Here is a 15122-nt window from a genome sequence, read left to right as displayed (position 1 = left end):
TTAGTCTATAAATAGCCACAACCCGGACTAACAGCCAGTTGCAACGACAGTCGTGATCACCGAACGGCATATAAACCAAAATACTAATAGATCAAGTTAATAATATCAAATGATGAAAATATCTCAAAGAAATAAGAATCCGGGGGCTAAGATATATAATTGAAACAACACAACACTCACGGGTTAGGTAGATCTCGGAGACGGGAGAACTCTTGTCTCTATGGTGACGTCAATACCGCAACGACAACGGTTACGGTAGACTGGACAACCGAGACGCTATCGCCGCGGCGTCGGCTGTTCATTACAGTCAGACAATACTTCTTTATTTTATGCTTATAGTTATTTTGTTAACCATTATTTCGGATGAGTGGAAATCGAAATATACAAATAGTTGTTTAGCTCCATGTGTCATGTGACAAAGTAAACTGCCGGTAAAAGATGGTATATGTCTTCACACATATCGACTGGTGGAATCGAACCCGGGTCTTCGGAGTCCCGCCCTATTTGATACAGGCATCACAAGCGATATTACATGTATCAGATGAATAATCATCTCAGAGCAACTGGTTGTGCTCAGCGCAACGTGTAAACTTTTAGGGTCAACTGTATTTTAAACTACACTGTAGTCGAGTTTTCAGAAACTATAGAACGTATACTTAAATATTACGTTTTGTACAAGTATTTACTTCTGTTGGCGAAGGTTATTTTATTTTTATTATTATTTTATTACATGAATTATATTAACGATGTGCATTCAAAATATTATGTATTATTTCTTACAGTTGAAACTGTTGGTTTCTTCCCGTAAATCCACCAAACACTTAGCTGTGAAAAATAATATTTTTACCAATTTGTGGAATTTAGCCCCTGATTCAAATCCGGAACACGAAAATATAAAAATACTGGCTGACCGATTACCTGGCATAAACAGACACCAACATCAGTTTACGACTGACTGATCTGATTATAAAACGGGTGTACATATTAGGACCTGGGGCCGTATATATAAAGATTCTTAAGCACTCTAAGAATTTTTATAAATAATATCCCTGGTTTTATCCGGCGAAATCTGCTTGTCGTATAATAGAGATTTGTATTGTAAGGCGTTGTCGTTCCATATTTCCTCTCTCTAGCTCTCTCTCTCTCTCACACACACGCGCGCGCACGCACTCACACACGCACACATCTCATGATCACAATCAAAATCATAGTGGAACTTTTTCCTCTCAAGAACGAAGTAGACCAGTGAATCTCAGGATTAAAGTATAGTGCAGGTCCACTTACCTGCAACTGCTCACAGGCCAAGCTCAAGTCCCGTTAGAAATTATCCATACAATCAATCTCCACAATGAACGTCTAGGGGTGGAGGTGAAGTTGGGGTTCGCAGATACCACTCACCAGATGCTGAAGTAACACCCAAGTCTATCACATGACACTTACTTTCTAACGTCTTTTCAGCAGTATGCCATATTCACACACACAATTATGCAATATCTGTAACTCGCTCCTGGAGAATAACCGTCACGCAGTAATACGTTCTATTTTTATTTGAATCGTGGCAGGACTAGGAATTGATCATGTCATCGTGAAATGCAAGATAATACTTTATGTACACCCCCTGCTGTCAGCATGATGATATACTGTATATTGTCCACCCTGCCATGGGATAATATTTCAGTCGAGCAACCACTTTCAAATGCCAACATTACCACCTTGTGTAAGGGTCGTTCTTGGTGTCCACCTGGGTGACGTTGTTAAAACAAGAGTCATCAGAAGATGACATATCCCCACGGCCCCCACATCTTTGAAAGAACAAATCATCGGACAGTAACTTAAAGTCCAGCTTGATTTTAGACTAAGTGCAAATCGTTTCCATGGAAATCATGAAAAAAATAAATGACAAAAATCTGCAAATAGCAAAAGGCACCACTTTGGGATCTGCCTCACATATCTGCCAAGTTTTGTTGAAATATATTAATAGGTTTTCGCGTTGTGCTCCGGAAACAAAACCTACCCCTCCCTTTTGAGACTAAGTCCAAATTGTTTCAATGGAAACTGAGAAAATAATAAATCACAAATATCTGCAAATAGCAAAAGGCACCACTTTGGGATCTGCCTTACATATCTGCCAAGTTTTGCTGAAAGATATAGAGAAGTTTTCGAGTTGTGCTCCGGAAACGAAGCCCACCCCTCACTTTTGGGACTAAGTCCGAATCGTTTCCATGGAAACCGGGAAAAATAAAAATGCCAAAAATCTGCAAATAGCAAAAGGCACAACTGTAGGATGTGTTTGATATATCTACCAAGTTTTGTTGAAAAATATTATACGGTTTTTGAGTTGTGCTCCGGAAACGAAAGCAATCCTTACTTTTTGAGACTAAGTCCAAAATGTTTCCATGGATACCGGGAAAAATAAAAATGCCAAAAATCTGCAAATAGCAAAAGGCACCACTTAAGGATCTGTTTCATACATCTATCAAGTTTTGTTGAAAAATATTGAACGGTTCTTGAGTTATGCTCCGGAAACGAAGCCCACCCCTCACTTTTGGGACTAAGTCCGAATCGTTTCCATGGAAACCGAGAAAAGTAAAAATGCTAAAAATCTGTAAATAGCAAAAGGCACCACTTTAGGATCTGTTTGATATATCTTCCAAGTTTTGTTGAAAAATATTGAACGGTTCTTGAATTATGCTCCGGAAACGAAGCCCACCCTTCTTTAAGACTAAGTCCAAAACGTTTCCATGGAAACCGAGAAAAATAAAAATGACAATAATCTGTAAATAGCAAAAGGCACCACCTTAGGTTATGTTTGACATATCTACCAATTTTGGTTAAAAAATATCGAACAGTCTTTGGGTTATGCTCCGGAAACAAAATGATTACGGACGGACGGACGGACAGACGGACGAGGCGACGACTATATCCCACCGCATTACATGCCGGTGGGATAATGATGAGAAAGCATACACGTTTTAATACAACCAACTTCTTGATGGAAAGTCAAATGGGGTAGTTTTGTTTTATCGGTAGCGAGGACAAAAATAGAGAATTTTGCATACTGTTTTCACCTGATTAATGTCAGTATTTATATCTTTTGCTTTGGGACAAGACAGGAGACTAGTCAAATTCAATTGGTACCAATTGCGTCATAATCAAAGGGCGGTAATTCTGACCTGTTTAGCTCTACAAACAAAGGTCTGACAATGACATAACATTTCAGCACTTATATTGAGGGTTATTCTTTCATCATAAAAAAACAACAGAGTGTATATTTTCACACACTGATAAAAACTAACTAAACAAATTAATTTTGTTTCACGTAAGAATAAACGTGATATTTTCGTGTACACTTCTCCTTCAAGCATTCTCATGTCGAGGTCTCTATTTCTCCTGATTTGACTTCAACGAGTGAGTCGTGCTTTAACGTTGCTTGGTACTGTGTTCCTGTTAAAATATGATGTGCCTGTTTGTCTAGGGAGGAAGGCCCGAGGTGATGCAGTTCTCAGATGCTTACCTCTTTAATTATACCAAGGGGCAAGAGTAAGGTGCTGGACAAAAAGAAACGATGCGGATTCGAACCCACGATCAAAGGGTTCTGGCCAGCCCCAGTGACGCAACTCTGAATGGCGAATTCTATAATTCCACTCTATGAGTAAACACAATGGAACTTCGTTTGAGAGGAATAAAGATCCGGTTCATATTTTTTCAGGTTGTGATTGGCATTCCAGAGGTTTCGTGAATAACAACAATGGCAAAATCCACGACAACTTCTTTATTATATCATATCGTACCTAAACAACGGGAGGCAACAGAAATGGGCTTCGATTTGAAGTAATTGTACTTAAAAACTGGAGAATCGAAATCCGAAGGGAATATATCTTTGAAATGGCGTGAGTGAGAGGTTTTACTTTTAGCACCAGTAATATCATGGCGGGACAACAGTGAGTGAGTGAGTTAAGATTTAAAGAACACCGCCCCATATCGTGACTAGGGAGGATTGAATGGGCTTCACACATTGTGAGATGAACCCGGGTGAAGAGGACACTTTAATGAAGTCAACGGATTGGAAATGCAATTTACGCCGCTTTCGGCCACGAATCCCAAATGGGCTTAACACATCTATATTTGGGATAATTGATGAAATATAACGACATCATATTTNGCCTGTCTGCATCACAATGTATCATAAAGCTATAAAGATAAGAACGCCCGATGAGGGGAACTGTAATGAAGAACAAATATAGTAGGTAGCAAATTTGAAATCATGATACTGCATTAAATGAAATTATCTCATGTAACAGGCTGTTTTATTTGCAGTTAAGTTGCCTGTATTTTACTGGGTTACCTGTAGATTTAGCCTTGCAAAATTCAATTTGGGATGAACACTCGCAAGTTTATGGCGAGGTACAATAAATTAGGAACGTTTATTGTCTTAATGCTAGGAGGGGCCCTCAAAAGGTGCTCAAACTAATCTAGACGAAGAACAGTAACATTAAGAGGAGAGACAAACCTCCAAGCTACCCGTTGACCGAGTTTGGTTTTACTGCTACGTCAACATGATCATGTATCCCAGTTTTGACACAGCTTATCTACAGATTATCGAGAGCCTAAACTGACCAAGGACCCATACCACTAGAGGTGAGGTGAAGTGAAATTGGGTTTAACGTCGTACTTGAGAATATTTCGCTCATATGACGACGTGCATGCGTGTGTATGTGTATGTGCGGCTGCTTGTACTAGCCCAGACTTAAGCTGGTTTTATAGTGCTAGCCCAGACTGAGATACCATGCCGCAGTGAAGCATGAATACCCCACTCAGACACATTATACTGACTCCGAGCCGACCAGTCCTTGTTGTACCCATTCATGCCGAGCGCCAGGCAGGGACCAACAAGTACCATATTTTAACGTCTTTTGGTATGACGCGGTCGGGGATCGAACCCGCGACCTTCCGCTCTCCGGGCGGACGCTCTAACCACTACACGACGGAGGCTGTCCCATACCACTAGAGAATAGTGTTTAGTTAAACAAAACGGATTAATAACATACAGGTAGTCATCCAACCAGCACAGGGTTCATTATGAGGCAAATTGCAAGTCTGGACCAGACAATCCAAAGTTTGATATTATGAGTATCAATATATTTTTGTTTGTTTGTTGTTTAACTCCACATTCAGCAATATTCCAGCTATATGGCGACAATCTGTATATAATCAAGTCTGGACCAGACAATCCAGTGATCAACATCATGAGCATTGACCTACACAATTTGGATACGATGACATGTGTCAACCAAGTCAGCGATCCTGACCACCCGTTAGTCCCCTCTTATGACAAGCATGGGTAGCTAAAGTGAGTGAGTTTAGTTTTACACAGCTCTCAGCAATATTCCAGCTATATGGCGGCGGTCTGTAAATAATCGAGTCTGGACCAGACAATCCAGTGATCAACAACATGAGCATCGATCTGCGCAATTGGGAACCGATGACATGTGTCAACCAAGACCACCCGATCCCGTTAGTCGCCTCTTACGACCAGCATGGGTTTCTGAAGAGCATCAAAGTTGGATACAGAGACAATCTGTATACAGAGGCATTCAGTCACTTGTTACGAGCGTAGGTTGCTCAGGAACTAAACCCATAATATCTAGTATCTTCCTATATTCTTACTAAAACATTCCATTGGTCAATGATAAATAATATGAGTGGGTTTTTTGAACAGTATTCTGTATTCAAGTTTAAATAACATGGACTAAAATTCCAATCATTTTGACAACAAAACACTCATCCTTCAGAGAAATCTCGCCATTCTTGTTATTAGATCAACTGAACAAGACTTTATTCTGAGAGAAAAATGACAATGAATTTACAATATGAAATGTTTTTATTTGATAGTGTAACAAGCCATCTTAACATTGGCAAAAAGGTACACACACTTTTGTATTGTCAGGTTTCTGAAACATTGTATTACTTCATAGCATTCATATAGCTATAGCTCCATGTCTATTGTAATGAAACCATATGTTTTTAGTGAAATATACAATGTACAATATCCTTCGTCCCAAACCTGTTCAATTTGGAGTTGAATGGAGGCTGTTGAGAACCATGATAAATGTCACAAGAATTATAAACTCAGGTAGATGATAATACAAATGTTAACACCTGAGATTATATTTTGATAAAAATGACAGGTGAGGAAGTATTCCGTGAAATACATGATAAAATGTGTTCACTCATCATACTGATAAAAATTTAATTTATGATGTAATAATTGTGTTGTTTCTCTTTTTTGCTGCAATATACAGAGCAGAGTTGAGGTTTTCTGAAAAAACACAAATTCAGGTAAAAATATTAGGTACCATGAAAAAATTAACAAAGATAACAACTGCCACTCCATGTGATGTCTGAAAGGGCTGATCAATGTATCAGTTGATACCACTCAAATAAGCACAAGAAGTCTGTCACTTAGGCACATTTGATTTTCAACTGCATATTGCAAACCTTTTTGAATGTGTTCTGTGTAGCTATCCCTTGATGGTCACACACCCATCCAACCCCATCCCAACCCCCCCCACTCAGTGCTGACCACCCACACAACACTGCCCCCCTCAAACCCAACTGTAATCTCTTCCATCTCTCACACAGTGCCACACCTTCCAGTCACTGCACCCCAACCCCCGACAATGGTCCCTTCACACAGCCCCATCCCTCAATCAGCACTGCTGTATACAGCCACCCCTATGACACTGTGGTTCCATAAACTTATCATAACCACTCCATCCCTCACAGAGCACTGCCCCAACACAGCACTGTCCCTCCCAGCCTCTTTCTCCTTGCCCAAGATAAAAGATAAGTGTTATGACTTGGGCTTGGTCTCCTGGTCGCTGACGTTGCGGATGTAGATGTCATCCTCCTGTTTGGTGTCGGGCTCGTCTTGCTCGTACATGTAGGATGAAGCGATAGCCAGGACAGACCCATCACTGCTGAATGACAGGGAGGCGATGCTGGTCGGATATCTGGACAAACAAAGGAGATCTTAGTTAGACGAGATGTTTTCGTTGCTTAATGCTCAGAAATATTTCTGATGTATGACAGTGATCTGTAGTGAGCAACCATTAATGCTGCTTGGAACAGTATTCCTGTTATATCACCATGTGTCAGCTTAATGTGGAGGGGAAAACAATAAGTGATGCATGTTTCCGAAGTTCACCACTTGCTGAAAACCACGGGTATGGGGTGAGTGAGTGAGTGAGTGAGTTTAGTTTTACCCTGCACTCAGCAATATTCCAGCTTTATGGCAGCAGTCTGTAAATAGTTGAGTCTGGACCAGACAAACCAGTGCTCAACGTCATAAGCCTTGACCTACACAATTGGGATACAATGACATGTGTCAACCAAGTCAGCGATCCTGACCACCTGATCCCATTAGTCACCTCTTACGACAAACATGGGTTACTGAAGATCAATTCTAACCTGGATCTTCACGGGTATAGTGCTGACAAACTTGGGAACATATTCAGAGTGAAAAGTTGGTTTTGTTTGTTTGTTGTGTAATGCCACACTCAGCAATATTCCAGCTATATGATGCAATCTGTCTAGTCTAGACCAGATAATCCAGAGACTGACACGAAAGGGATTTGAACCCACTGTCATAGGTTTTGGGTGTACACAAGGGATGTAACTCTGTAAGTAAATTGCAGTGCCTTAGACAACAGTACCATCCATGTTCCCCTATGGCTATCTGTAAATAATTGAGTCTTGACCAGACAAGCAAGTGAGCGACATCATGAGCATCGACCCATGCAATTTGAATACAGCCTGACAAGCAAAACACAATAACAATTGTTGCCTCTTACAATAAGCATACATTGCTGGCGACCTACATATTTTTACACAGAATTTCCACTGGTACACAAAATGAGCCAAGGCTGAATATTTAAATTAATCGAAACAGTCGTCACTGGGAATCCTGGGATCGTTGGAAGATTATCTGTCAGCGCATTCTGACAAAACAAACAATTCAAGGCTTTAACTAAATTATGAACATAGCTCTCCTATGGTTACTTTCAAGATGATGATAACTACTGATCTCTGTGTAAATGAACAGGGTGTCACATGTTTTCAGAGGATGACAGCAACGCCACATGACTGATGACAATAGGAGCACAGCAATGTGGGGAATGAAACATATATACCACACAACAAGTGAATGCTGAAACCACTATTCTATCCCAACATCAATATCGCTGGGTCTGCCAATGCAAATTATTTTCCATTAGACATGTTTCTGTTCATTTACTGTTTAACACAAGCTCCATTCGTCTCACCTGTGGAACTGACACAGTCTCTTCTTGTTAAAACCGTCCCAGATGTTGACATAGCCGTCTGAACCACCTGTGGCAAAGGTGTTGTAGACACTGTGGAAGGCGATGGCGTTGACAGGGTAGATGAGCTCAGCCCCACCTTCCTTGATACGGTGACACTTAAAGGCATATTTCTTTTTTCTGGATCTCTGGACTGGGGTCAAGGTATTCCACAGCTACGCGACCTGAAAATAACGGTAAATTAGGTACTGTAAAGTGTACAGGTAAGCAATTTGCAGTTTTCAAATTTGCAACAGAAAGAAAAAACTTGTTATGATAAACACATACATTGTTTGTTGCAGTTTTTGCTGATATTTACATTATGCCAGGACATGTGAAGATCCAGGTTAGAATTGGCCTTCAGCCACCCATGCTTGTAGTGAGTGAGTGAGTGAGAGTGTGCATGCGTGACTGAGTGAGTTTTAGTGTTACTCTGCTATTAGCAATATTCCAGCAATATCACAACTGGGGACACCAGAAAATGCTTGTTGTAAGAGGCTACTCATAAGATCTACTGGCCAAACTCCCTGACTTGGTTGACACGAGTCACCATACCTCAACTGATGCTGATCACTGGATTGTCTGGTCCAGGCTCAATAATTTACAAACTGCCACAATATAGCTGAAATATTGCCGAGTGTGGCGTTAAACAACAAACAAACAAAACATCATTCCAGATCCCACTAACCTTCAATTGAACTGAGGACATAGCCCTGTTTGTTTGGGAAGGTCCTGATACAACGAGTCTGGTACTTGAGACTAGACTCTCGTCTCTGCTGTACGTAGCCCATGTTCCGCAGATCCCACACAAGGATCTTCCTTCCTGCTGTCCCAACCACCAACCGATCCCCACACACAGACATTGTGTACACCTGCAGCAGAGGAGTTACACCACAGGTTGAAAAATATATGTGTTCAAAATAGCCAGGAAGCAGCCATTTCTAAACTGCCAAAGTACAGGTATAATTTAATGTAGCAAATAAAACAAGGCACTATACAAGGATTACTCTTTAGAGTGTTTGTTTTGTGACATATATTAAATGATAATGTTGTGCTGCTGACAAACTGAATGAGAACTCTGCTTTGAACTGTTAAAGCCATGTTTTCTCTCAGCCTTCACTTAATGTCTATCTCATCTAATCTTTTCTTAAAATATACCAAATGATTATGCAACATCTCTCTTGTATGCTTGCATGTAAGTATTAATGAGAAAGAATGCATGCCTTCAAACCTCTATTTAAGCATATTCAATGACTTGGGATGAAGAGTGGGATATTAGTGTCCTACATGTCCCAGTGAGTACTGGTAAGTCTCATGGAGTAATGAGATACCTACCGTATATTACCATAGATTAGCCGACCCCATAACACGACCCTAGTCAAGTGATGTTTAATTGCAAATTTGACATCTTCAATGAAAAAGTCATTTTCTCTCATTCGGTCATGTGAAATGATAAGATGTCGTTTTCTTACTGCTGGTCACCAGAACAAAAGTTTAATGAAAGTGTTACCCATAGATAAGCTGACCGCCTTCTACAGGCTGCTTTTTAGGTCTTCAAAATTCGGCTTATCTACGGTAATATACAGCAGATACTAAGGCTGCTACGATTTTCCTGCATATTTGGTGAATCAAATCATATCCCTTCATGAACTGGATTCATTATTCGTGATCACTAGAATCGAACATCCATGAATTTATTAAAAAGGTATATTTTTACTATAATTTGGGAGTTATTTATCAAAGCGAGATATGCACAATGGAATACATCCAAGCCAGGTAGAATAATAGTCAACACTCCATATGATTAATTTGACATCACTGTTGTCACAGGTTACTGTTGAGATAAATTAACACTGTCAACATGGTCAAACCACATCAAAGAATTACTTCGTTATTGTTTCATTAAATATAATGAATAATTCATCAACTACTGACCTGTTACTGTATTTATAACCCAACATTCATATTCGCTGCCCGCATATGTGATATACAGTGAAACCCAGAGCTCCAGATAAGATTTAGCTCATGTGGGTACTATACCCACTGTATTTTTTTTGAGTGGGTATTATGAATGTTGAGTGGGTATTTCATTTTCCGTTACCCACTATTTTCAAATATTTGCGTATTTCAGTCATTTTACTCACCTAAGTATATGTCATTGAGTAAGTTTACTAAGCAGGTATGTTCTGCCTTATGTCATACCTAATCAAAACCAACTTTAATATAATGGAAATGATTTCATAAAAAATCATTCATCCTATACTGACAGTACAACACTTGTCCTATACTAACAGTACAACTTGATAGCAATCGATGTCTTTTTTATTACGCGAGCGATTTTTATAAATATATTCTGTACGCATTTGTTTTAAACTTTTTGCGTATCTAACATTTTAAATGCGTAATTGGTACGCAATAATTATTTTTTCAATGCGTAATTGGAATTTTTCTATGGGTATTTTACCCGGATACGCAGCTTATCTGGGCCTCTGGTGAAACCTGTCTAAACCGGCACCCCACAGGACCGAAATAAAATGCTGGTTTAGACAGGGTGCCGGATTAGACAGTGACGATCATTTTCCAACATGGCTGCCATTTACACTCGACAATCTCTCAATCTAGTGTGCCGAGAGGTGTGTATTGAATTAAGGGACCTTGCTTGTACTGCTCATACCCATGCTGGCTTAGAGCGTTTGATTCATCGCGCAATCACTACTTCCTGATTATTTAGCGTGATAAGAGGATTAATTAGTGTATTGGATTATGGGTCCTTGATTGGACTGTGGGTTTAGACAGTGTTAATTACAGTTAAAAGTGCTTGTTGGGACTGGAGAGTCGTGCCAGAATACGATGATCATAACATCGTTGTAAAAAATGGTGGGACCATATTTTTATGCCAGTTTTGACAGTGTGCTGGATTACACAGGTGCCGGCGTTGGCAGGTTTCACTGTATATCATATTTGCCTCATAGTGGATTTGCTGCAGCCTTACTAGGTAATTTGGATAAGTACAATGATCTTGTGAGTTAACTTTTCAGTTGTTACAATCCTGTCCATCATGATACTGTTAACAAGCTAGTAATAATAAATTATTGACAAACTATGCATGATATAGCTGTTAAATCAGTGGAGATAGTGGACAAAATAAAAATTGTTTTCAAGATTTTCTTCTTTCAATGAGACATTTTTGTACAAGAACTTAGAACTTCTAAAAGGCCACATAAAAGATTTTGTCTCTTCAAAGTTATCTCCCATCTATAGGCATCATTTCGCTTTACTTTCACAAGACTAATAAAACACAGAGCTGAATGAGACACACTTTACAGATATGCCATAGAAAGCATCATTATATGAAGCTAATTTTGTTCATAATCAGCTGATAATGATTTCCCTGGAATGTTAACGATTAACAAATGTTAACCTACTTTCTCCATCATTTAATTACCTTGTCAGGTTGGGAGAAGGAGCCTGCACAGCATGGTGTGCGTGGGTCCCATAGTTTGACTGTTGAGTCCCAGCTGCCAGTGATCACAACGTTGACTTCATTGCAGAACTCCACACAGCGGATTGGAGCTTCATGGTTCCCGACATTGGTCTCTGTCAATCAGATACAAATCATCTAAACATTGTTACATTTTATAACTCCAAGCAGCAAACTGGAGCTTCATGGCTCAGGACTATGTTGACCAGATGCAAATCGTCTAATCACTGTGATACTGTAGAACATAACACAGAGAAGAGATTGAGTGTGTGTGCGAATGAGTGAGTGAGTCTATGTGCACCTACAAACAGTATTGCAGTTACATCATGGCATGTCGTTATTAAATCGGTTCATGTGAGGGAAAGTCTTATTACACTACATCTGTATTACCTGTTGTGGCGTTGAAGTCAAACATCTTGAGAGTATTGTCAAGTCCTCCACTGTATGCATGAACGGTGTCCTGAAAATGTAAAATAGGACATGTTTACAACCTAACAATCCTATATGTAAGATGCAATCATACAGAGACATACATCATGTACATATATAAATATGTGCAATTACAGTTTTGATTAAAAAATATTCTCAATACATGACAGCGGATTGTAAAAAAATCATGTCTCAAGAGTGAGTGAGTGAGTGACTTTAGTTTTACGCCGCACTCAGCAATATTCCAGCTATATGGCGGCGGTCTGTAAATAATCGAATCTGGACCAGACAATCCAGTGATCAACAGCATGAGCATCAATCTGCGCAATTGGGAACCGATGACATGTGACAACTAAGTCAGCTGAAACTTGACCACCGATCCCGTTAGTGATACAAGATAGTCGCCTTTTTATGGCAAGCACATGGGTTGCTGAAGACCTATTCAACCCCGGATCTTCACGGGTCTCATGTCTCAAGAAGACAAACGACTTTCTTGATCATGTTGATACTGAAAGCAACATCAGTTATTGCTGTACAACCAACCAAGTCATCCAGCCCGATAACAAGATCCTCCATTATGATTAGGGCTGCGCAATATAACCGGTTTACCGGTATTTACAGGTTCAGACATGAAAACGATACGTATTGCGATATGCTGGTTGAAAACCGGTATTTTGACTTGCATTCGGAAAACTTCGTAACACTCGGAAATCTTTGGATATTTCCTTGTTTTATTTGTGCCAAATATTATTCACATTTTTATTTTATCATGATTAAAAGTTGTTATTAAAGCTTAATCAAGCATAGTGATTTTGTTGTGTTTTTGCTCTATAAATCAAGCATAAACTCGCTTGTAAGTAGTTTTTTGTTAAAAAATACTTCAGGCAATATATTGCAAAACATATCGCAATACATGCTTTCGCATCGCAATATATTGCAATGTGAAAATTCTGTGCAATACCCACCCCTAATTATGACCACACATACCTATATCAGGACCAACTTTGTCACGTTCATTCACATGTAATTTTTCATGGGGTAAGAAAACAAGAAACATCATACTTCATTACTCATTACTACAGTGGGAAGTAATTGAATAAATCTACTCTCATAATGTCACATCATCAACATGTTAGTAACATGTGTAACGAATACCTTAAACATATGAAATGTCACAGTGGTCCCTTTGAAAACTCCCTCTACAGAACTCCGCTTTTATTTTTTTTAAGCAAGCGGGAGCAAAAACATGGAAGTGCATATAAATGAACGATGAATATCTGGTGTACTGGTATCTTGTAAAACTTATATATTGCCATCTTTTTGGTGTAGTGCTTGCTTGAAAATAATTATGTGATCATCTTGAGTTGGGCAGTTTATCTATGGCACATAATGTTCAATGACTGAACACAACTGTCATAACCAGTAGAGGACGTAACGTGTACGCGAGACGGTCCCCCGTTACCATGATAACACGCTGAATATTCACTTTATATGCATCTGCAGAACCTGTATCAGTTTGAACATGTTGATCATGTTGATGCTTTGGAAAAGATGCTAAGTTATATCATCAGTGTCATGGGAGAGATCGTGTATATTGTATTGATTCTTTTTTCATTGTGTTAGTAATATAAGGCACAGATGAAACATGTGTCTTGCCTTATTTATGTAAGGAATACCTTGTCCTACCAAATATTTAATTTTTATTCTATCATGTCTTGGTGAGTATGTTTAAGGTAATGAATAGAAGCTGCCACAAATTTTAATCTCCATGCCTGTATTTGTAAACTTGTGTGCTTAATTATAAAGGTCAGACAACTTACTTGAAAACAACAGTCCAGTACAGGTGCAGTGTGACCATACTGCATTCTCATATTGTCAGTGACAATGTCGTACAGCCTGACACTGGTGTCCCATGATGACACCAGCAGAAACTGATTTGTGTTGGGGCCGAACTTGACTGCAGAAATTCCATCTTCTGGCGAATTTTTCAACTTGAACTCATTTGGTGTCTCCCCCATTGTTCACTTCATTCACTGAAAATGAAGCAGAGAGGATTCAAATATAACAGTCAGACAAGAACTACTTTCTCTGCGAACAGCAATGTTTCTGGTCACTCTTTCTATAGATATTCTACATATATCCCCATGAAAATGATTTTTGAGCCTCATCTCAACAATCACTCATTACAGTCATATTCATAATCTTTGCTGATCTCTTTTTCGTGTTTTTTATTCCCCGCCTCTGTTTTGCCACCTATAGCATGTGGGAAAACAAAACATTGGCAGATAACCCAATCTGAGCATGAACGAAAATATAAAGAATACAAACACGAAATTGAAAATGCGCGAAAACTGTAAACATTATTCTGAGATTGAGAATCTTCTGAAACAAAGTCGAGTCATTTTATATCGTTAAATGAAACTGTTTGGACGCAAACAAATCTGAAGGAAATGAAATTATTTAAGCTTCATAGAGTGAAAAATGCATACCAACAAAAGTAAAGCGTCAATACCGTTGATCTACCGCTTTGCTAACGCTGCTCGCGGGTTTATTTTGCACTAAACCGGAAGTAGTCGTATTCGTAAGTACTCGTTGTCAGACAATGATAATCACTCATGACAAACGTTATGCGAACAAGATTAAACACCAGCATGAATGCCGTATGGGATATCAGAGACCATATAACGGTATATGGTCTCTGGGGATATCTAAAGTTTTATGAGATGTATATATGTAATATGTGCTGTTCAAATATTTCGGAAACACAAATATAGATAGACGTCCGATAAACGAGATGATTGAGCATGACCCCTGTGTGGTTAGATTCCTATGTTGCGTTTCACTTATTTCGT

At 39.2% G+C, this 15122-nt stretch overlaps 2 protein-coding genes across 3 annotated transcripts in view; both read right to left on the bottom strand.

Moving 5' to 3' along the window:
• LOC124267364 (putative ferric-chelate reductase 1) overlaps positions 1-1554 on the bottom strand; it is a 28052-nt gene extending 26498 nt beyond the window's left edge. Inside the window, exon 1 of one of the 2 annotated variants that reach the window (XM_046702276.1) lies at positions 1285-1554. The gene's annotated coding sequence lies outside the window, so the exon portion shown is untranslated. Of the gene's footprint in view, positions 1-180; positions 247-1284 lie in introns of those variants that run through there. The other variant, XM_046702277.1, reaches the window with a different exon arrangement.
• A 4308-nt stretch (positions 1555-5862) lies between these two features.
• LOC124267363 (mitotic checkpoint protein BUB3-like) lies at positions 5863-14857 on the bottom strand. The gene is given in 8 exon segments (XM_046702273.1): positions 5863-7013; positions 8325-8500; positions 8502-8545; positions 9049-9232; positions 11806-11957; positions 12232-12301; positions 14091-14303; positions 14760-14857. Coding segments are annotated over 7 exon segments (984 nt in total). The 5' UTR covers positions 14289-14303; positions 14760-14857; the 3' UTR covers positions 5863-6853.
• Positions 14858-15122: the final 265 nt, after the last annotated feature.

Source organism: Haliotis rubra, unplaced genomic scaffold (genome assembly GCF_003918875.1).
Source record: "Haliotis rubra isolate DU_JTF1 unplaced genomic scaffold, ASM391887v1 Scf1306, whole genome shotgun sequence".
Taxonomy (NCBI): domain Eukaryota; kingdom Metazoa; phylum Mollusca; class Gastropoda; order Lepetellida; family Haliotidae; genus Haliotis; species Haliotis rubra.
The sequence above is the reverse complement of the archived record's forward strand: the minus strand, read 5'-3'. Positions and strand labels throughout refer to the sequence as shown.